Source organism: Hordeum vulgare, chromosome 7H, assembly GCF_904849725.1.
Source record: "Hordeum vulgare subsp. vulgare chromosome 7H, MorexV3_pseudomolecules_assembly, whole genome shotgun sequence".
NCBI classification, from domain to species: domain Eukaryota; kingdom Viridiplantae; phylum Streptophyta; class Magnoliopsida; order Poales; family Poaceae; genus Hordeum; species Hordeum vulgare.
This window is the reverse complement of record NC_058524.1, coordinates 384,825,056-384,845,330: the sequence shown is the minus strand read 5'-3', so window position 1 is coordinate 384,845,330 and position 20,275 is coordinate 384,825,056. Positions and strand designations below refer to the sequence as shown.

At 44.2% G+C, this 20,275-nt stretch overlaps 1 protein-coding gene across 1 annotated transcript; it reads left to right on the top strand.

The window, feature by feature from the left end:
• Positions 1 to 2,744: 2,744 nt before the first annotated feature.
• Positions 2,745 to 15,677, top strand: LOC123407901 (DNA-directed RNA polymerase II subunit RPB1-like). Its single transcript, XM_045101142.1, has 14 exons — positions 2,745 to 3,069; positions 3,899 to 4,162; positions 9,148 to 9,447; positions 9,533 to 9,691; positions 9,782 to 9,943; positions 10,024 to 10,244; positions 10,336 to 10,477; positions 10,578 to 10,913; positions 10,993 to 11,279; positions 11,360 to 11,618; positions 11,809 to 14,948; positions 15,044 to 15,115; positions 15,222 to 15,281; positions 15,368 to 15,677. The coding sequence occupies exons 1-14, from the start codon at positions 2,986 to 2,988 to the stop codon at positions 15,459 to 15,461; spliced, it is 5,580 nt and encodes a 1,859-aa protein (XP_044957077.1). The 5' UTR covers positions 2,745 to 2,985; the 3' UTR covers positions 15,462 to 15,677.
• The last annotated feature ends 4,598 nt before the right edge of the window (positions 15,678 to 20,275 follow it).

Below are 20,275 nucleotides of genomic sequence, written 5' to 3'. Positions count from 1 at the left end.
TCATCTATCCTTAGCATCAACATAGCAAGATACATAAATTCCCATGTCATATTTTCTCTAATCTAATTCATTTAATCTTAAGAGTTTTGTAGGGCATCTATGAAAAGGATTTCCCACTTCATATTGAATCCATAACCATTTAGATTTATGTTCAACAATTTGTGCCATTGCAGTTCAATTTTTGCAGCTTTTAAATTTGTGTACACAAGTTGTTTGACGTAAGTCCAACTAGGCTGCAGATCATTATTATTGAATTAATATATGGATGACTTTCTTTGCATATTTTTAATTTTGGAGTTGAAGTAGTTCCTCAAGGACTGACTAATTCATAGTTTTCTCATCCAGGTCTAGAATAGCTCATTCTATCGTTGGCATCCATAGATTATTTTGTGTTTGGGATGCCATATAAGATACTGAGAGATTATTATTTTGCGCGTTAATAAAATCCTTTGGAAATAACATCATGGAAAGAAGGAGCATCATTGGAATATCTTCGTTCCCTCCCTGAAAGTTTTCTCAAACTATTCAATACCCCGTGAAATGAATCTCAACTATTTAATTTTGATATTTTCTATCAGTGAAGCATTATTATTAGATTTGTTTTTTAATCATATATCACTTGTGATGTTTGAAACTCTATAGCATTGGGTTGATGTCCTAAGTCCTAACTTTGCTTTCTTAGGATGATGAAGTGGGTTTGAGCCAAGACCTCTCATGATGTTTCTACTCCTCTTTCTTCAAGTGTCTTCATCTTGCGGTCATAAGTAGTCTTAGTATTGTACCTGGTATTGATATCCGGTTCCAACGCTTTAACATTTTTGCTTCAAACATTTCGAAATGACTTATAAAACTAATATCAAGCCCCAATATGGTTTCAGTACTATTATTTTTTGAGCTAACACAAAATACCCTCAAGAAACATGTTCATGCAAATTAAACTTCATCTTCCATGTCTCCTCATATTTACATAATTCCTATTATTATATCAAAGAAATGGATGGGCGCAGCAACGCGCGCCATCCATGATCTAGTTATAGGCAAAAAAATAGAACACGCTCCATCATCTCCCCCACCCGCCAAACTAAATATCCCATCAGTTCCAAAATATAAGGGTATTAGTTTTTTGAAAAGTTATAATTCTTTAATTTTGACAAATTTTAGGGCAAAAAATGTCGTCATCCACAATATTAAACAAAAAAGTATGGAGATTCATTTCATAATGAATCCAATTTGATATATTTCTCTACAAATTAGATCAAATTTAAAAAGTTTGACTTTTCAAAAAAGGAACACACCTTATATTCTGAAAGAGAGTGAATAGTTTTTTTAAGAAGTCAACAACACCAAAAACGTAGTAAAGTACACCCAACCCTTCTAGTAAAGATTATTTTTGCAACTAATGTTGTTTCCAAGACTAAGCACAATCAATGCTCTATTTCTAAAAACGGTTACAATTATCAATTAATGTTGTTTTCAAAATCACTTAGACGGGTCGTAATGGGAATATCATAGTTACTATCATGCATATCAACTATAGACAATTTTGATGATGTGATATAGAATTAAAAGAAGAAAGAAAAAGTTGAGTATCATATTATAATACTGTATCATAATAAATGCTATGTTAATATATGTCATGCATGATAATAAATAAAATACTACTCCATCCGTCCCCAAATAAGTGTCTCAACTTTGTACTAGTTCTAGTACAAAGTTATACTAAGTTGTGAGTAATATATGATACTAACATATGATACTATCATACACAAATATCATATGCATGATACTAGTATATGATATTCTCCATTACGACCAGCCTTAGAGCATCTCCAATAGCTTGTCTATATGAACGTCTATATTCGTTTTTAACGACGTGAGTCCGAAACAAGCGTCCAACAACTTGTCTATATGGTCGTCCAAACATGCGCATCCTCTAAATTGACCTCGACAATGTCCACACGTGGACAACGTGAATGCATCGTACAAACTCAACTACAATCATGATTTCTCCCTCTCTCTAATGAAGGCCCATAGGTCATGATCCGGTATATAAACGTTTTGGTGTAAAATTGGATGTATATATAAGAAAACTTTTTAGACCATTATCTATATGAATATATAGACATTCAAATGTATACATGATATTGGACATGCTCTTACAAATAATACAATTAATGGTGTTTTTAATTTATAAGTGATGTAATGGATGATTCATTGAAACGGCATGTGGTGTTAGATATAGGTGGTTGAATGGTTGTGATTATTTGGATTCACCCAACTCATGGTTTTATTGTGTTGCTGGCCGTCGCATGCAACACAATTTTTCTGTACAATGTGTCATCGTTGACCTCGACTTTATCATAAAGATAGGAACACCTGTTAAAATAAAATAAAATAAAGATTAGAACGTATAGACCGAAAAATAGCAAAACCACGACAATCGACGAGTCCACGGCCACTCTCAGGTTCTCGACAGTTCCGCATTGACCCGACGGAAACCCCGCCCAAAACTCTCATCTCCACCGTCCACTGCACATCCAGCGCTGCACTGCACTGGCACCATAGCCGCCTCACCGTGACTCCCTTCTTTCCTCCTTCCCCGCACCCGGTCCACCTACACCGCGTTTGCTACACTGTGATGAATCGATACACCGTCTCCACAGGTCCACGCGCCCACCGGCGCACTATAGCCCGACCGGCGCAGGATACGTCTATAAGTTAAGCCCCACCCTCGCCCAGTTCTCCTCTTTCTCAGACGCACTCTCTCCCGATCCCCTTTCCCCTCCCATTTCGCGGAGAAGGCGAGGACCGGTCGGATCGATCCCACTCGAGCTCGATTTTAGCCGCCCAAAAGTTTAGCGTGCCCCAGACAGTGACTGTCCGTGCGGCCCAGCCGCCCAGGCTTCGGGCGGCGGCGCGCTCGCGGTGGGCGGCGGGATCTGAGACCCAAACCCTAGGTGGCGCCGGCGCCGCCGTGGGGGTGAAATGGACGCGAGGTTCCCGTACTCGCCGGCCGAGGTGGCCAAGGTGCAGCTCGTGCAGTTCGGCATCCTCAGCCCGGATGAAATCGTAATACCTCGCCTCCCCCACCCCCACCGCCGCCTCTGTTTCGTTTCTCTTCTCTCTGCGTGGAGTTGAAGCTTGAGCTGGTTTGGGTGGGCTTGGCTAGCTTCCAGCTCTGGATGAACTGTCATCGGGTTGCTGGTTGTTAGCTTCAGTTCGATATGCGGTGTTGTTTGGGTAGCAAATTGGCCGAGCTTGATCTGACAAATATATGTTGAAGCTGATCCATTGTAACACACTGAACAATATATACTCTATATGCGTGTTGTTTGGTTGAGTGGGTGTTTTGCCAACTTGGGGAACTAGTTAAACTCTGAGCAAAATGATTGGTTGTAAGTCTCTAGTTCGGTTTGAGCTACAAGTTGTACTCCATGTAATACTATTCAAGTGGGATATTTGGCCGAGTTCAACTTCGCACTTGTATTATATGTACATCAAAGTTTTAACCAATCCAACAAAATGCAAATGTTCTCATTACTTGTGAGGCATTTGTGTTTGCTATGAGCTTGGCAGTTTGGTTGTGCTTAGCAGTTTGCACAGTTTGTTTATCATTACACATGATTTTACAGTGCTTTCGATTGGGTCATGTTCAATAGAAATTTTAATAAGGTTACACACATCCGGTTGCTCGTCTTGTACTACAAATTTGCAGAATATATCTAATAAGATGGATTTGAGATGGTTTAATAGTATGATTTGTTTAGTTCAAAAGACCATTGACCGTTGTAATGATGGTGGGAGGAGTGCCTCCTCATCTGGTCCGTATGGAGTGCCCAACGAAATGTGTATAATTGAATTGATAGATTTTGTGTTGCTTTGCTTTTTTTTTTTGTAGAGACAAATGTCAGTGGTGGTTATAGAGCATGCAGAGACTATGGAGAGGGGGAAGGCAAAGCCTGGGGGTTTGAGTGACCCTCGTTTGGGTACCATTGACCGGAAGATCAAGTGTGATACGTGTATGGCTGGGATGGCTGAGTGCCCTGGCCACTTTGGCCACCTTGAGCTTGCAAAGCCAATGTTTCACATTGGCTTCATCAAGACTGTACTCTCCATAATGCGCTGTGTGTGCTTCAACTGTTCCAAGATCCTGGCGGATGAGGTACGTGATCCCTCTGTCCGTCTGGTGTGCATTTTACTAGGTTGTTGTTTGGTGCATATCTAAGGTAAACTGAAAGTAGTCCCTGATGTGCCAGACAAGCTAAACTGAAATCGTAACAATCGTAATTCTCACTTATGTTTGTCCAATTTGCATCTGTTCACTTCACAGAATCTTTTTGGTTAGGTGCGATAAACCTGTACATGCAACTGATTTAGACTTCTTGCATCGTTTGTTATGGACTGATGATATACATGATCATTGTTCCAAATATCGGCCAGTTAATTGGCATCTCGGTGGGTCATCAAATAGCTGATTAACTGATTTATTGGCCGAATAACTGATTTATCGGCCAATTAACTGGAAAATTTGCCTATTTATCCCTACTCAGCACCCGACCGATATCGTACCAGTTACCGATATCCTGAACATAGTATGCGATAGAGTTGGGGTAGCACCGATTGGAGAGAAGCTTGTCCAACATCGTCTGCGATTGTTTGGGCATATACAACACAGGTCTTCAGACAGTGCATAGAGGATGGTTAATGCATGCCGATAACGTCAAGAGAGGTCGGGGTAGACCAAACTTGACATGGGAGGGGTCCGCAAAGAGAGATCTGAATGACTGGAATATCACCAAAGAACTAGCAATGGACAGGGGTGCGTGGAAGTTACCTGTCCACGTGCTAGAACCATGAGTTGGTCTCGCGATCTTATGGGGTTCAGCTCTAGCCTTACCCCAACTTGTTTGGGACCAAGAGCAAGTCCAGCTCCAGCCCACCCCTAAAATTTCTCCCCTGTATCAATCAGGGATTCCCTTAGAAGTTTCTCCCCAATATCTAAAAATCGGGGGTTCTCTTAAAAAGATTCTACCTTAAAATTTGTTCAGCCCCAGGAGTTCCCCTAAAACATCTCCCCCATTCTATATATTAACAATATCCTATAACTACCATTATTTTGTAAAAGATCGTAATCTTGTTGACTTTCTAGTTTCTATCACAACACATATACATATACATCGAGAATTAATGCCAGAGATACAAATAATAGCAACAACACATCACATATCTATGCTTAAATCAACAACCGAAGTCCTTGCCCTGTCAATTTCTGTCACACAAAAATAGCAGCACAACATAACAATAAAATAGCAGCAGCCCAACTGCTCAGTAGAAATCCTCAATTCCCTACCCCAGCCAGACCTCTCTCATCTCTCAATCTCTCTCTCTCCCAATATCTCATGCAAGTAGCACGATGCAGCAGCTGCAGCGTTGCTTCCGGAAGAGCAAGCCCAACACGCAGCGCCTCGCACCCCCAACGAGCAGTGGGACGCCTCCTCTCCGACGCGCTCGCACTCCCCAGGCCGTCCGCCCTCCATGATGCATGCACGCACACGCTCCTCTAAGTCGCCTCCTCTGCCTCGCGCTTCTCCATTTCGGACGCCCAGCCCCCACCCCCCTGCTTCGGAGTTGCTGTGCTGTACCATCTAGTGCCGATATGGGCGTCCAGCCCCCTCCCCCCTCTCTCTCTCTCTCTTGAACGGCTGGATGGTGGGAAGGACTATTCTGGATCGGCAGTTGGCGTGCACGCGTGACCATGGAGAGGATTGGGAGGTCTCCGATTCCCCGATATACAGGGGAGTTGGGGCTCTAGATCGGGGAGACCGGAAAAACGGGGAGGAGATCGGGGAGCTGCTAGAAAGAGTTTTTTTTTGCTTTTGTCCCGTTAAACAACGATCGGGGAGGGAGTAGGGGTGCTGCTCAGTGGCGGCGCCAGGAAATGAAGGCTGGGTATTCATTCAATTTTTTTTGCTCTAAATGTAATATATGAACTAAAAAACACAACACTAGCAATATATGAACAAAACAACACTAGCATAACGGCAATAACAATATTTCAATGTATCAGACCATAACAACATGAATACATAAGTATCTTTTGATTGATAAAGTGATGATATCCTTATAATATAACTCCGCGGTCGCCTTTTTGGAAGAGATTGATGACATCTTCATCCTTCACTTAATTGAAAAATTCTCTCTCAACAAATGTAACCAAACAATTGTTCAAATATTCATCACCCATTTTGTTCCTTAGCTTATTCTTCACATAGCTCATTAAAGAGAAATACCCTTTCAACACTAGCAGTAGCTACTGGTAGAATCAATACCAACTTAAGAAACTTGTAAACAATATGATATTGTTCATGCTTGTTTGTCTCAACAAGCATAACTGAAAGACGACACAATTTTTTCAGGTTTTGAAACCTTTCATCTCTACGCACATTAGTAACATACATGTTTAGTTGCCATGCAAGTCTTGCCAGTTCATCACTTGCAAAATCAGAAGTATAGAACTTTGTAGCAAGCCTAACCAACTTCTCTTGGTCATAAGCAGCAAATAGATGAAGTGGGCAGAATGCTGCCATGCAAGAAAGTAGCTCCGTGTTTACCTCATCAAATCTGCCATTCAGCTCACTGATTTGCCTATCAATGACACCCACAAACATATCAACCTTGAACCGGTGGTAATTGATCGGACCATTACATAAACCCCTTCTAGCCGGCCGGCAGGAAAGTAAGGACCCTCCATATCAACAACTTTGGTCTTATGCTTTGTACAGAAAGGTGTGACCTTTGTGAGAAAATCATCCCATCCAGCATCGGTCCTCAAAGCCTCCAAGTAATACTTTGTGTCACGAACAAGCTCAATAGCATGAACAATATCTTCGTCTTGCTTTTGCGAAGCTCTACACAACTCATCTGTGTATCCAAATATTTCTTGCATCAAGTGTGCCATGAAAACAAACTTAAATGATCAAAATATTGTCTCTATGGAAAGAGTCGCTTGTGCCTCCGTACCATGGTACTCGTCTCCAATCTTGCGAAGGACTCGCCGTAGTGCACCATACATAGAGATGACATTGTTCACAGTTTTGAAGTGAGAGCCCCAACGTGTATCACATGGCCTTCCCAAACCCATTTCCTGATTCAGCCCACTCCCTGTTTCTACTTCTTTCAATTCCAATGCATCAATGAGTTCTTCAGCCTGAGCTATCTGAAGCATTCTCATCTTTTTACAAGACATGCCAAGAGCATTTAACAAGTGTGCAAGCTGCTGAAAGAACCAAGTACAATCACCACTTCAAAGTTTCCAGCTAGCCAATTTAGAAGCTCAAGGACATTTAACAAGTGGCTGCTGAAAGAACCAAGTACAATCACCACTTCAAAATTTCCAGCTAGCCAATTTATAAGCTCAAGGAAATTTCCTTTGTTTAGTGAGTCTTCACTTACTTCCATGTCCTCTAAATGCCAAGCCTTGGCGCAACAGAATTCTCACAAACTTCAGTGTCCATGTCAAACGCTGTTTATACAAAGCCTTGTATTATGAGGTGTTTGAAGCAATAGACCCCCGAATTGATGTTTGTGGTGTAGTGAACATGTCATATTTTTCTTGAGCTTCAGCGTAAGCACTACTAACGGTACCAGTATGCCTCTTCAATCTTGCTTTCATGTTCCAATTATTAAACCCGCCATTCACAAATGCATCTCCTCCGGGACTTTTTGTTTTATCCTTGAACAAATAGCAAACAAAGCAAAAAGCAGCCTCTTCTTGCACACTATACTCAAGCCACTTATGATCCTTAAACCAAGTAGGGCAAAGGCGACGAGAATGTCCACTAAAATCTTTGATCTCAAACTTATGATCCTTTGGCTGACAAGCTCCCAAGTCAATCTATCTCCTTCTAACTCTATCCTGATCATTAACATGATACGAAGATATAGGTACTCGCTTGCCAGGATCGCGTTCCAGAGCTGCCGCTTCATCATCTTCTAAAATTGGGGTCGGGGAGCATCTCTCCCTCTCCGGTTGTGGAGCTTCATCATGTATTTGCACTAGTGCTAGCTGCAGATTGCTCTCAACCTCAACATCCGGTTGTGGACTTGGTGTGGATGTAGACTTGGTGTGGATGTGGACTTGGTGTGGATGTAGAAATTAATTTCCTTGCCTTTGAAGATTTATCCCACAATTCAAATAGGCTAACATCCTTCTTCTTCATCTACATCACAGATTACATAAACGAAGTAGAAATTAATGACAGTGGCAATGTGAATCATACTATCATAGGCAATGTGAATCAGTGGAAATTAAATAAATAGAGGGCAAAAAAAATTCTTGATGGATTGGTTGGAGCGGTGGTGATCTGGTGATGCAGCCGCGGTGGTGCAGTGGTGGACTGGAGCAGCGCTGCAGGGGGGCGGCCACCGGCAGCAGCAGTGATGGGCAGCAGGCAGCAGCCTGCAGCCAGCAGGGGAGCGGCCGGCCGGGCGTCGCCGCGTCGCCGTCGCCGGGTCGCCGGACTGCCGGAGGGGCGGGAAGGAGAGCCGGATTGGAGGAGAGGGAGAGGGCCGGCGGCGCGGAGTTTAGGGTTGGGACTTGGGAGCAGGCAGCAGGGGAGGGAACGAGGGGAGGGGAGGGGAGCAGCGAGCAGGGCTGCAGGAAAGGGATCGAGGGAAGGGGATCTGGGGAAACAGAGAGTAGGCTGATTAGATTAGGAGATGCCTATTAAAAAAATAGCCCAAATCTTGGGTATTCCAGGGAAGTCCCAGGAATACCCCTCGTGCCGCCAGTGGTGCTGCTGGACTTACTTTGTTGTTGTTGCATGTTTGTTATGGACCTGGAACTCAACATTAAAAGCCAAGATTATCTTTCTGAAATTTCAATAGAGCCTGCATTGGTAGAACCGCATCAGACAAAAGAACAATGCATTGATGATGTGTCCCCGTAGCAATGCCTGTTTTGTTAATTATTGTCTTTGGTAAAATAATCATAATCACGCAACTTAATTACACTCAACTTTGGAGTTTTCTCATGAATTCTGAACAAGGTTGTTCTTGCATGTTAGCTACTAAACATCGTCACAGCGCGGACCATTTATGGTTGTGTGCCTTGATCTTGGCATGTTATTTATCAGTGATATCTTGCAGGAGGAGACCAAGTTCAAGCAGGCTCTGAAAATCAGGAACCCAAAACATAGATTAAGAAGAATATATGATGCTTGCAAGAGTAAAAAGATTTGTGCTGGGGGTGATGAACTTGACGTTCAAGATCAGCAGGACACTGATGAGCCAGTGAAGAAAAGAAGTGGTTGTGGTGCTCAGCAGCCAAATATCACAGTTGATGGTATGAAGATGGTTGCAGAATTTAAAGCAACAAAGAAGAAAAGTGATGATCAAGATCAACTCCCTGAACCAGTGGAGCGAAAGCAAATTCTCTCTGCCGAGAGGGTATTTACATTATCCTTACTCAGTTCAGTAGGTTCTATGAATTTTCAGTTAACCACATGGCTCACATCACTGTTTGTTGGGGCAGGTCCTTAATGTTCTCAAGCGTATAAGTGATGAGGACTGTCTTTTGTTGGGCCTGAACCCTAAATATGCTCGTCCTGATTGGATGATACTGCAAGTCCTTCCAATTCCTCCACCGCCTGTGAGACCATCTGTCATGATGGATACTTCCTCCAGAAGTGAGGTTAGCCCAGTACTAAAATTATTATGGACGGATCCTATGGTTTATTCACAGGTCCCACCCTCTCACTCACTGTTTCTTCTGTTTTGACAGGATGATTTGACTCATCAATTAGCGATGATAATTCGACATAATGAGAATTTGAGGAGGCAAGAGAGAAATGGAGCCCCAGCTCACATCATAACAGAGTTTGCTCAGTTGTTGCAGTTTCACATTGCAACGTACTTCGACAATGATCTCCCTGGACAACCAAGGGTGAGTAGTCTATAAGTGCACTCTCCATGTTAATCACTAAGGGACAAGTTATCCTTATTATCTGTTGTCGAAATATCCAGGCCACTCAGCGTTCTGGAAGGCCTATTAAGTCAATATGCAGCAGGCTGAAAGCAAAAGAAGGTCGGATTAGAGGAAACTTAATGGGGAAGCGTGTTGATTTCTCAGCTCGTACTGTCATCACACCAGATCCGAATATCAACATTGATCAATTGGGGGTGCCATGGAGTATTGCTTTGAATCTGACATACCCAGAAACTGTCACTCCATATAACATCGAGAGGTAGGTTAAGTTTCTGTTATTGAGGCATCTTATGTAATCACTGTTTTTGAATTGATGTTTGATAATTTATGTCTAAATCTGATCATACAAGGTTGAAAGAACTAGTAGAATATGGGCCTCACCCTCCCCCAGGTAAGACAGGTGCAAAGTACATTATCAGGGAAGATGGTCAGAGGTTGGATCTTCGCTATGTGAAGAAAAGTAGTGATCAGCATTTGGAGCTGGGTTACAAGGTTAGTGCTGACATAGTTGCAGCATCTTTTGTTTTAATGGTGACATAACAAAAACTGCCTTTTGTTTTGGCTCTCACTTGTTTTATGATTGACTTCTCAGGTGGAAAGACACCTCAATGATGGAGATTTTGTTCTTTTCAACCGGCAACCAAGTCTTCACAAAATGTCTATCATGGGTCATCGTATTAAAATTATGCCCTACTCAACTTTCCGCCTGAACCTTTCTGTCACATCACCATACAATGCTGATTTTGATGGGGATGAAATGAATATGCATGTTCCTCAGTCATTTGAGACCAGAGCTGAAGTTTTAGAGTTGATGATGGTGCCAAAATGTATTGTCTCACCTCAAGCGAATAGACCTGTTATGGGTATTGTCCAGGACACACTTCTTGGTTGTCGAAAAATTACCAAAAGGGACACTCTTATTGAAAAGGTTAACAGTACTCTGCTTAAACATCTAATATTATTGTCTGTGTAGTTTTTGTAGCTTAATATTCTGAAATTTCTCCCAGGATGTATTTATGAACATCTTAATGTGGTGGGAAGATTTTGATGGGAAGGTCCCTGCCCCTGCCATTTTGAGACCAAGGCCGATTTGGACTGGCAAACAAGTTTTCAACTTGATTATCCCCAAGCTAATCAATTTAATAAGATTTTCAGCCTGGCATGCCGAGACAGAAAGTGGATTTATTACACCTGGAGATACTATGGTCCGTATAGAAAAGGGAGAGCTTCTATCTGGTACACTCTGCAAAAAAACACTGGGGACATCAACTGGAAGTCTTATTCATGTTATTTGGTAAGTAATAATCGCTGCATTGCTATTTTTGGTACACATGTTCTCTGCTGAATAATTTTGGTTGTTTTAACTGTTTGCAGGGAAGAGGTAGGACCAGATGCTGCACGGAAGTTCTTGGGTCATACACAGTGGCTGGTCAACTACTGGCTTCTGCAAAACGGTTTCAGCATTGGTATTGGGGATACAATTGCAGATGCAGCTACTATGGAGAAGATTAACGAGACAATTGGAACAGCTAAGAATGAGGTGAAGGAGCTAATTAAGCAAGCACAAGAGAAGAACTTGGAACCTGAGCCAGGACGCACAATGATGGAATCATTTGAAAACCGAGTAAATCAGGTACTGCTGAATGTCCTTGTTTGGTTCTTTCATCTGGGAAGGTTTTTGGGAGAGTTTTATTCTTCCATTTGGAAGACTTTGATCCTTCCATCATTTTTTTTGGGAGACTCCGATTTTTCCATTTTGGAAGGAGTAAGCCAAGTCATCAGTTTTTTGGTGGACTTATTTTGACATCCATTTTCCATGTTAGGTTCTTAACAAGGCTCGTGATGATGCTGGAAGTAGTGCTCAGAAGAGTTTGTCTGAGAGCAACAATTTGAAAGCTATGGTCACTGCAGGCTCAAAAGGCAGTTTCATTAATATTTCGCAAATGACTGCTTGTGTCGGACAGCAGAATGTTGAGGGCAAGCGGATTCCATTTGGTTTTGTTGATCGTACATTGCCCCACTTCACGAAAGATGACTACGGCCCCGAAAGTCGTGGGTTTGTTGAGAACTCCTACCTTCGAGGTCTGACACCACAGGAATTTTTCTTCCATGCTATGGGTGGTAGAGAAGGTTTGATTGATACTGCTGTGAAAACCTCCGAGACGGGATATATACAACGGAGGCTCGTGAAGGCTATGGAGGACATTATGGTGAAATATGATGGTACTGTTCGAAATTCGCTGGGTGATGTTATTCAATTCTTGTATGGAGAAGATGGCATGGATGCTGTTTGGATTGAATCACAGAAATTGGACTCCCTGAAGATGAAAAAGGCCGAGTTTGATAATGTATTTCGTTATGAACTTGATGATGAGAACTGGAGGCCTACTTACATGTTGCCTGACCATGTTGATGATTTGAAGACCATTCGTGAATTCAGAAATGTGTTTGAGGCAGAGGTTCAGAAATTAGAAGCTGACAGATTGCAGCTTGGGACTGAAATTACCACAACTGGCGACAATACATGGCCTATGCCTGTCAACCTCAAGCGGCTTATCTGGAATGCTCAGAAGACTTTCAAGATTGACTTAAGAAGACCTTCTGACATGCACCCAATGGAAATTGTGGAAGCGATAGATAAGCTGCAAGAAAGACTTAAGGTTGTCCCTGGTGATGATGCCATGAGCATCGAAGCTCAGAAGAACGCTACTTTATTCTTCAATATCCTGCTTCGTAGCACATTTGCTAGCAAGAGGGTATTGAAAGAATACAGGCTTACAAAGGAATCTTTTGAATGGGTCATTGGTGAGATTGAATCGAGATTCCTCCAGTCTTTGGTAGCTCCTGGTGAAATGATTGGATGTGTGGCTGCACAGTCCATTGGAGAACCGGCAACTCAGATGACTCTGAATACTTTCCATTATGCTGGTGTTAGTGCTAAGAATGTTACCCTTGGGGTTCCCAGGTTAAGAGAGATCATTAATGTCGCAAAGAAGATAAAGACTCCATCTCTATCTGTTTTCCTAAAGCCTGAGGTGAGCAAGAAGAAAGAATTGGCTAAGAATGTCCAGTGTGCCTTGGAGTACACCACACTACGTAGTGTGACCCATGCCACTGAGATATGGTATGATCCTGATCCTCTAGGCACCATCATTGAAGAGGATGTGGAATTTGTCAGGTCATATTATGAAATGCCTGATGAGGATATTGACCCGGATAAGATCTCTCCTTGGCTGCTGCGTATTGAGCTGAACCGTGAGATGATGGTTGATAAGAAATTGAGCATGGCTGATATTGCAGAGAAGATCAATCATGAATTTGATGATGACTTGTCATGCATATTCAATGATGATAATGCAGATAAGCTCATCCTTCGTGTCCGCATTACCAATGACGAAGCTCCAAAAGGAGAAATACAGGATGAATCTGCTGAGGATGACGTCTTCCTCAAGAAGATTGAGGGTAATATGTTGACTGAGATGGCCCTCCGAGGCATTCCAGATATTAACAAGGTCTTCATCAAATACGGGAAGGTTAATAAATTTGATGAAAGTGAAGGTTTCAAACCAGATAACGAGTGGATGCTTGATACAGAAGGTGTAAACCTCTTGGCCGTTATGTGTCATGAGGATGTTGATTCTACAAGGACAACAAGCAACCATTTGATTGAAGTGATTGAGGTTCTTGGGATTGAGGCTGTCCGCAGGTCTCTCTTGGATGAGCTGAGGGTGGTCATATCTTTTGACGGGTCTTATGTGAACTACAGGCATCTGGCCATTCTCTGTGATACGATGACATACAGAGGTCACCTGATGGCTATTACTAGGCATGGTATAAATCGTAATGACACAGGGCCCCTCATGAGGTGTTCTTTTGAAGAAACAGTGGATATCTTGCTTGATGCTGCTGTATATGCGGAATCTGATTACCTGAGAGGTGTCACCGAGAACATTATGCTTGGCCAGCTTGCTCCTATTGGTACAGGAGGTTGTGGATTGTATCTGAATGACCAGATGCTGCAGCAAGCCATTGAGCTTCAACTCCCAAGCTATGTTGAAGGTCTGGACTACGGCATGACACCAGCGCGTTCGCCCATGTCTGCGACACCGTACCGTGATGGAGGAATGATGTCACCAATGCTGAGTCCAAATTTCAGGGCTTCCCCCATTACAGATGCTCAGTTCTCACCATATGTTGGAGGCATGGCATTCTCACCCGTCCCGTCGAACTACAGCCCATCCTCTGGAGGTGGTTACAGTCCGTCTTCTCCGGTGTTCAGCCCAGGGCCAGGACATGGTTACAGTCCCACTTCTCCATCATACAGCCCTGCATCACCCAGCTACAGTCCCACATCTCCATCATATACGCCTGGCTCCCCTTCCTACAGTCCGACCAGTCCATCATACTCTCCGACCAGTCCATCATACTCGCCAACATCACCGAGCTACAGCCCCACATCACCGAGCTACAGCCCCACGTCTCCGAGCTACAGCCCCACATCACCAAGCTACAGCCCCACATCGCCGAGCTATAGTCCAACATCTCCGGTTTATAGCCCGACCTCACCAGCATACAGCCCGACATCTCCTGCATACAGCCCGACTTCGCCATCTTACAGCCCTACTTCTCCATCATACAGCCCAACTTCTCCCTCATACAGCCCTACATCTCCCTCATACAGCCCGACTTCGCCCTCATACAGCCCGACGTCGCCCTCATACAGCCCTACATCCCCCTCATACAGCCCTACTTCGCCCTCATACAGCCCTACATCGCCTGCATACAGCCCTACATCGCCTGGTTACAGCCCGACGTCACCGAGCTACAGCCCTACTTCACCGAACTACAGCCCAACTTCACCGAGCTACAATCCTTCTTCGGCCAAGTACAGTCCTTCACATGCTTATTCTCCGAGCAGCCCAAGGATGATGAGCCCGTACAGTCAGACTTCTCCGAACTACAGGTATTCTGTTGATAGATAGACTACTTTCCTTTTGGTGTTGTGCTCCATGCATGTCTATGCTCTATTTTGATTACATCTCCGTTTCTCCTCTCCAGTCCGACCTCACCGACCTACTCGCCCACCTCACCATCTTATGCACAACCAAGCCCGTCATACAGCCCGACAAGGTGAGCCCATTTCTGTTGATAATCACCCCTTGTTTTTAACTTAGAGAAATGCTGTTGCTGCAACAATAATACATGGGTTTCCTAACTCATTGCGTGAGTGCTGCAGCCCGCACACTAGCTCCGGTGGACCTAGCCCAGATTACAGCCCGACATCTCCGAACTACAGGTAAATAATGCGTGAGGTTTATCTCATTTACCCCTGATGAAAGTGCGCAATTAGCTCTTCTGACAATTGCGGTTTTGAGCGTGCAGCCCCAGCGCAAGCTACTCCCCGACTGCACCGGGCTACTCCCCTTCGTCCACCGGTCCGCAGGCAACTGACAAGGACGACGAGACTGTTGATTAGAAAATGGCTGCTGACCGCTGGCTGATGCAGAACCATGCCACATTACCAACTCTTGTTTCCTTGTGTGTCCAGAACAGGCCTTGTTGTAAGCTGCGATACTAATAGCAGCACTAGGATTGGCGGCCGTAGCTGGGCTCATATTTAATTACGGCTGGGCTGATATTTAATTTTGTGTTTTCTATCGGATTATTATGCTAATGTTTCCATTGGAGCTTTTGCTGACTTGTCTGCTTTGTGGTACGCAACTTTTGTTTGGTAGACGTAAGGTCTGCATGGATTTTCTCCTTCCAAACGGATGGGGCATGCGAATGTATGGACGCAGTGGCGTTGTACAAAACTAACACGGCAGCGCCACATAGACGAGATGGAATTTATGGCTGTAGATCAGTCGGCAGCGCCACACAAACGAGGTGGAATGTATGGCTGTAGATCAGTCGGCAGCGCTGCATAAACGAGATGAATGCATGGCTCTCATGCGTTGACTAACTTATGTGGTAATCTTCTTCTAAAAGCAAAACAAACATGTGTGGTGATCTTGCTGGGTACGTGACCCGACGGTGGAGCACATGCTTTGTAGGTGCTGTGCTGCTCCCGCTTGCATTATTCTGAGCACTAAGCAATGATCATCGGTGCTACTTTTTCTGTGTGCCCCTTTTTATAACTCTGTCAGACCCTTTTTTTTTTTGCAGGGAAAGACTGAATATATCTATATGACTATATCTATACTAAGATTCGAACTCACAACCCTTTCCTTCTATCCGTTTGGCTCTACCCAGTTATAAGAGCATCTCTAGTTGATGGTGTAAATTTGAACATGTATATCTTCATTTACACGTCTATATACACGTTGTTAAATTATACACGTTCCAATTTTTCAATGGAACGTGTAAATTAGGACGTGTATATTTCAACGAATATATTTTCAAACGGCTATATTTGTAATGCAGCTATCAATGGACATCAAATTCTGCAATAACAGCAATTAACAGCAATGGACATCAAATTCTGCAATAACAGCAATTAACAACAATTAACAGCAATCCGACAGCAAATTCTGCAATAACGACAACTAACAGCAATTAACAGCGCATTGTAGCCCCGCCCTACATCTCGCCCCGCACGCAGCGCCGCCCCGCCCCTGCATCTCGCCCGCGCCCCCTGCATCTCGCCCCGCACGCAGCGCCGCCCCGCCCCTGCATCTCGCCCCGCACGCAGCGCCGCCCCGCCCCTGCATCTCGCCCCGCACGCAGCGCCGCCCCGCACGCAGCGCCACCGCCCTCCCCCCGCCCCTCTCTCCCCGCCCTCCCCTCTCCATGGCGCGCGCCGCCGTCCCCAGATCTGGCCAGCGGTGCGTCGGCCGCCCGGCGTCCCGCGCCTCCTCTCTACCGACGGGAATGGAAAATAGAAGGGAGGGAGAGAGCTTACCAGAGGGGAGTGGTCGCCGGCGAGCTTCGATGGCCTCTGGACGAAGGCGGGAGGATGGCAGGAGCAGGGCGGGAGGATGGCGGGAGCAGCTCGTTTCCGTCCACGAGCGTGGCCGAGGCGTGTTTATTTCCACGAGGAGTAGCCTCGTGGATGGACGTGTAAAACTTGCACGCCCGTATACACGATCCACTGGAAAGCGTTTTTCAGTTTGCATCTTGTATATTTACCATCCACCTTCATATACACCATCCACTAGAGATGCTCTAACTAGTTTGTGGGTTCATTATAATTATATATGTAGGATTCGTTTGCAAAATAGTATGAAGGTATCGAAATAGTATGAAGGTATCGTCACGTATCATCATGGGCCTGTTCTGGGCTTCGAAATCAGGGCAAAAATAGATCGGATACACAACCTTCACTTCCTTGGTATTTCTCAAAAAAAAAAACTTGTACCCCTTGGGTTGTAGCCAGCTAAGCATGTGCGTGTGATAAAAACGCGTTCGTCTATAATACCGTCTTGTTCAGCAAACCAATCCATGGTTGGATGGTTAGAAGGACTGTGATATTTCCTTCCCACTAGAGCTCAAATCTCAGATTTGACATTGAAGCTTGCATTTTTTTAGATTTATTTCAATTTAAATCCCTGAGTTGTACGAGAATCAACATCCTCCTAAATAATTAAGCTTGATAACTTGAGTCCAGGACCGTCTTCAGAAATTTGGGGGCCTAGGATGGGATGAAAGTGGGGTCGTAATATTTTTGGCGTAAATTTTTCCCTAAAAAAAAAATCAGAAAATTGAAAAGGAGCAAATCTTGAAATTTGAATGAGTAACTACATTGAATATCTTTGATATGGAAGTAACTATCTTAAAAAATTGTCCTATAAATCCATTTGGAGTTTGAAATTTGAATGAGTAACTACATTAAATACTTTTTTTTTCGAGTCGTATCCCTTAGGGATCCAATTCATTAAAAAAGATAGAAGAAAGTACTAATAGATTTTTCATATGGTTACTTAATCAATCATCTCGTAGAATTACCAATACATTTTTCGATCTGGGCAAGAGAAGAGCATACCTGAGAGATGAACGGAGGAACAGGGCATGTGCATCAGTTGAACATGGGATTGTCGTATGTGCCCCGACGTGTGGTGTTGATCGGTTGTCGGTCGGCCGTTTGTAACCTCGTAGGGGCCGTCGGGTAGGCGATCTAGCGACAGACACGGTGAGGCAGACGCAGGCGTCATGCGATTAAGGGAACAACAATGATAATAGGCATGCACTATTTTCTTTTTCCTGAGGCGAAGATGGCCTGAAGCCCTGAAGGATGGGGGCTGGCAGCCTTGTAAACCACGACCTAACCACTAAGAGCAAGGTTAATAGTATGGCCAGTGCTCTGTGTCGACGCGCCGGACGCATGATCCACCAACCGCCGCGCGTCCGCACTGTTAGATCTTCATGCAATATTTTTATCCCGATGCAGCAAAATTTCGACGCGATGCAGTAATTTTTTCAACGGTTGCAACAAAAAGAAAATTTGTAGTAAAAAAAAATCTACGTGATCGTAGCAAAAAAACGAAGCTGATGGTGCGTGGTAGCAAAAGTTAAACGCCGGTTGTAACAAATATCTACGTGAACGTGGATGCAACTTTTTTAATGAACGGTTGGAGCAAAAAATGATGCCGGTTGTAGCAAAAGTCAAAACGCCGGTTGTAGCAAAAAACCAACGAACTCGAGTTGCAACCAACTGTGGATGCAGCTTTTTTAACGGACAGATGTAACAAATGAAAAACGCTAGTAGCAAATATGAACGCTGGTTGCAACAATTTAGACGGAAAAATGTTGCATGCCTAATCAGCGCTCAACGCGCGGGTCGCATGCGGCCGGCCGAACGGTTCGGCCGGCACACCGGCCAGAAACGTTTCCCTAATAGTATAGGCAACTGATGGCTATAAGCCATCTTATAGGTCATCTTATAGCTAGCTTGTACAATAATTAGCTTAAAAAAGTACTACTTTTATCATATATACCCCATCTTTCATTCTCACAAAGCACCTAGAAGCACATGCTGGAGCTAGCTCTTCATGAAGAACCCGCTTCCCTTCTTTCTTCTTTTCTCTCTCATCCAACTCAGCAAAAATATAATATTTTAATTCTTACAACCTGCTGACTGTACCTTATTGTACTTGCTCTAAGTCCTAGCGCGTTGATACTTTTGCGAGAAAGCGGAACGGCTGCTCCTTCCTAGATGTGTTGGTTTGACCGGATTCATTTCACCAAAATTTAACCTAGAAAGCGCTCCTAATCTGGGGGCTCTATGCGGTCGGCCAGTTTGGCCTGCCTTGGTCCTATTTGGATCCATGGGTTAGAGTTAGAGTTGATTAGATTGAACCGAACTAACCCCAAAACATTCAAACAGGAGGGTTAGAGTTGGTTAGATGCATCTAATCCATCCAAAAGAACTAACCCATCAAAGAGGTGCTTATTTGGGTTAGAGTTAGGTGGGGCCCAGAAAAAGTTGTTTTTCTCTGTACCCCCACTACACAAAATCCTGGATAGATGAACCAAATGATTGAAAACAATGTATTATTGACAATCTAACCCTACCATCCAAATACCTTTTTGGTTAGAGTTAGTTTAGGATTAGTCTAGAATTAGAATCTAATTTTAACCTTTAACTCGGTTAGAGTATCCAAACAGAGCCCTTGTTGATGGGCCTGAATGAGTCTACCGACCTGCATGTGGCAAGAAGAAGGAGAAAGACCCAAAATTGAAGGGGGATATATGACATCATGGCTTGCATGGGTTTGGTTGGCTGGTACTACATGCTCGGAAAAGGAGGACATGGCATTATGCTTGCATGGGGCTGGTACATAACATGGTTAGAAAAACCATCCATGAGGATTATCATGATGGCAGCAGCGAGTGCCTGCAGCAAGTTAAGATAATTACAACATCAAATGTTGATGCCGATGGAAATAATAAAACCTTAGAATATTGTTGCAGCGCTTGTGGGGCGACCAAACTTGTGGGGCGCCCTGGTGCTATGCGGCACGGGACACGACGTGTCGGTGAGGAGTGAGGCGCTCGTGCAGGGAAGCTCGGCGGCGACGTGGCCGACCGTGTTACGGGTGCGGCGGTGCGATGATGTAGAGGTGGCTGCGTGTAATTTTTGATGGGACGTGCTCGCGTGTTAGGGAGGCGGGGCGGCTAGCTGCGGTGGCGGCTCCATCAGATCCAAGCATACGACGACGAGGGCTGCGACGACACGATATCGCTGGCGGGGGTCACTGGCCTCGGCGAGATCTGGTCGTGGCTGGTGGTTGGACGCGTTCATGACGTGTGGTGACTGACCCTTGGTCATCGAGTTGTGTACGATGCGATGGT